The 2,983-nt window shown below is 56.8% G+C and overlaps 1 protein-coding gene across 1 annotated transcript in view; it reads left to right on the forward strand.

Annotated features, from left to right (window-relative positions):
• The first annotated feature begins 347 nt into the window (after positions 1-347).
• ARHGAP36 (Rho GTPase activating protein 36) overlaps positions 348-2,983 on the forward strand; it is an 8,586-nt gene continuing 5,950 nt past the window's right edge. The window contains exons 1-3 of the mRNA XM_010003474.1: positions 348-462; positions 2,185-2,250; positions 2,895-2,947. Coding sequence (XP_010001776.1) covers positions 348-462; positions 2,185-2,250; positions 2,895-2,947 — 234 coding nt within the window. The remainder of the gene's footprint in view (positions 463-2,184; positions 2,251-2,894; positions 2,948-2,983) is intronic.

A 2,983-nucleotide genomic window follows, 5' to 3' on the forward strand; every position in this document is an offset into this window, starting at 1 on the left:
TGAAATGGGGAGGGAAAGGCAGAGCAGAGCTTGTGGAGAAAAGAGCCCCCTAAATGTTGTTTGGTGGGACATGTGCTGCTTGTAGGTTTGAGAAGTTTATTATGAAAAAAACCACAAAGGTTTGGGCCACTTGACTTGGTCATTGGAGGGCAGGGGTGTGATGAGGGGGGTGTGAGGGGAGCTGGGGACCCCAGGAATGGGCTGACTCCTTGGCCAAGTGTCTCCTGCACTTGCAAAGAACCCTGTGGTGTTTCCAGCATCTCCAGTATGTTCTCCTGACTCTTTTCTTTGTAAATGTGTGTTTTTCAGAGGTGATCTCAGCCCTGCTGCCTGGACAGAGCACCGAGATGCAGCCTGTGCCCCTGCACAGCCTTTCCGAGTTGGAAAGAGCCAGTCTGCAAGAGATTGCCCTCTACCAGCTGCAGGAGAAGCTGCTGGTTGGGGATCTCAGCCTGGAGAAAGGTAGAGGATGGGGCAGGATGGTTGGGGAGGGCTGGGCTGTTATTGCTCCATCCTCCTTCTCCCACACTTCACAACTTGGGATGATGTTCATGGGAAGACATTTATGACACGTTTTGGTGCATTTTATTTTCTGTTCCCTGCTTTGGTCTGAGCCTCAAAGGCCTCATCAGCCTTTTAAGGAGGGTTTGTGTGTCCACAGGAGTGTGAGAATGTGACCTTGCCTGTTGTCTGCCCTGATCCCCCTAATCCAAACCAGCTGCAATGTGGCTTGGCAAGGCCTCCCAGTGGGACTGTCTTAATGCCTATGGGATGGGACAAACTTTGCTTTGGACTGATGTCCAGCACACAGCCCTGATGCTGGGATGGGCCTCCTGCAAGGCTAGGAGACGTGCTACTGAAGTTAATGGGTGGATAAATATAGAAGCTCCACTGGGACTGAGCTCCTCTGCACAGACCCAGCCCTTGCCTGGGTTCCTGGAGCTGCCTGTGTCCCCCCAGCTGCTCTGCAGAGCTCAGCAGACCAGCACCCAGCTGGGGCCTCACTGACCCCTGCCAGCTTCACTCCTGGTTCAGAGGGAGCTCAGGGTCCCCAGCACCAGCCTGGGCTGGAGCACAGGAGTTCTGTTGCCCTTTTGTTTCCTCATGAGTGGTTTTTGTCTCCAGGTTTTTCTGCCTGCTCTGGTCATTTGAAGGCAATAGCTCAGTCACTGGTGTTGGCTGCTCCTCTGTGCACATGTTGCTCATACCAACGTTCATAGCTCCCTGCTAGATCACATGGAATAACCCAAACAATGGTACAAACCGTGTCTAGGAAGAGAATTCCTTAGGAATAAGGAGCACGAGCCAGAACAGGATGATCTGTCCTGGATTTAGGATGGGCAGTGGAATTTTCAGTTCATTGCTGCACCAAGATGTGGTGGCTGCTGCCCTGACGTTCAGGGAATACCCAGGAGGGCCCTGACTCCCTTAAGCCAGGCTGGGATTCCTGGCTGTGTGTGTTCTGACCACAGCTGCATTTGTCTGTGCTCTCCAAAACAGTCACCAAAGCTTTTCTGGGGCTGTATTCCTTTTTCCCAGAACTGAGACTAGACATCTGAGGATGAATGAAGGTCATTTTCTGAGTCACTAATTAATTGTTAGGACACCATGAGTAACACAGAGCCATGTCTAGCACAGCCATGGGACTCAAAGGGGCCCAGCACAGCTATGAGCTGCAGCTGAGGGTTCCCACTGCTCCCTCGTGTCAGGACCCACTTGCTGGTGGCTGCTCTTGGCTCCTCTGGTGGGACATGGCAAGCCAGGAACATCAGCTGCCTCTCTCTTTGACCCTGTTCTGTAGCACCAGCTGCTGGATGGCCTGTATGTCCTGCCTGCAGCTCGGTGGGTCGCTGGGCTGCACAGCTGGTGGGAAGGTGTTGGGGGGCTCTGGTGAAGGAGTTTCATCAGGCTGTGGTCTGAGCTGGGTGGGGTGGTGGGACACCCCAACTCCAGGAACGTGGGTGGGGAGGGTCCCTTCCTCCCTGCAGGATGTTTGTGGCCCATCTCAGGGGGCTTCCCTGAGGGAGCTGATGCACCCTGTGCCACCCCCCTGGCCCTCAGTGTCCCCCTGCCCACCCAGGAGCCCCTGCCTGGGCTCTGAGGCTGCAGGGAGGCAAATGTCTCTATGGAGACACCACCCTGGACCAGCCTGACAATACAGAACCTTTGGTGTCTTCTCTCCAGCAGATGGACCGAAGGGCAGTAAATCCATCCGCCAGAAGCTGGAGAGCTTTTCAAAGGAGAAGAGAGGTGAGCAGCCCCCCTGGCACCGGGGGTTCAGTCCCTGCTCTCCAGGGGAACCAGTGGCTGTTGGTGGGACTGGTGCCCAGACTCAGCCACTTTGTCTCACCTTGGTTTGCTCCTCTCCAGAGTGGGGTTAACGACACGTGCACCAGCACGAGAGGGGCTGGGAGGGTTGAGGACCAAAGGTCTGTGTGCATGAAGGAGCCTCTGGAAAGCTGCACCTGCAGGGATGTTTCTGTCTGCCCGTTCTGCCCCAGTCCCGCTGCTTCAAACCCTGCAGCAAACCGGAGGTTGTGATTTGCTCAGAGCCTTTAGCATCCAGTGTCCCTGGGGATGTCTGGAGCCTCCACAGACACGGGGCAGCAGCTCCGCTTTGTGTTCACCCGGGGTCACTGGGGATCTCCTCCCATCCCGCCCCTCCAGGCACTCCAGGGAGCTGGAGGAGGAGCAGGGGGGAACAGGGCGTTACAGGGCGTTACAGGGCATTACAGGGCATTACAGGGCATTACAGGGCGTTACAGGGCGTTACAGGGCGTTACAGGCTGCCGCGCTGGCTTCCCTCTGGATCTTCCTCCGCACCCAGCGGGGTTTACGCGCTGTCCCTGCACCCTCCCGCTGCCCGTTACCGTTTCTGCCCCGTTTCTCCCCAGACTGCCCCCAGACGTTTGGGATCCCCCTCTCCCAAGTCATCGCCAACGACCGCGTCTCCCGGCAGCTGCGGGGGCCGCGGGGGGGGCGC

This window comes from Chaetura pelagica, unplaced genomic scaffold (assembly GCF_000747805.2).
Source record: "Chaetura pelagica isolate M959 unplaced genomic scaffold, ChaPel_1.0 scaffold938, whole genome shotgun sequence".
NCBI lineage: Eukaryota > Metazoa > Chordata > Aves > Apodiformes > Apodidae > Chaetura > Chaetura pelagica.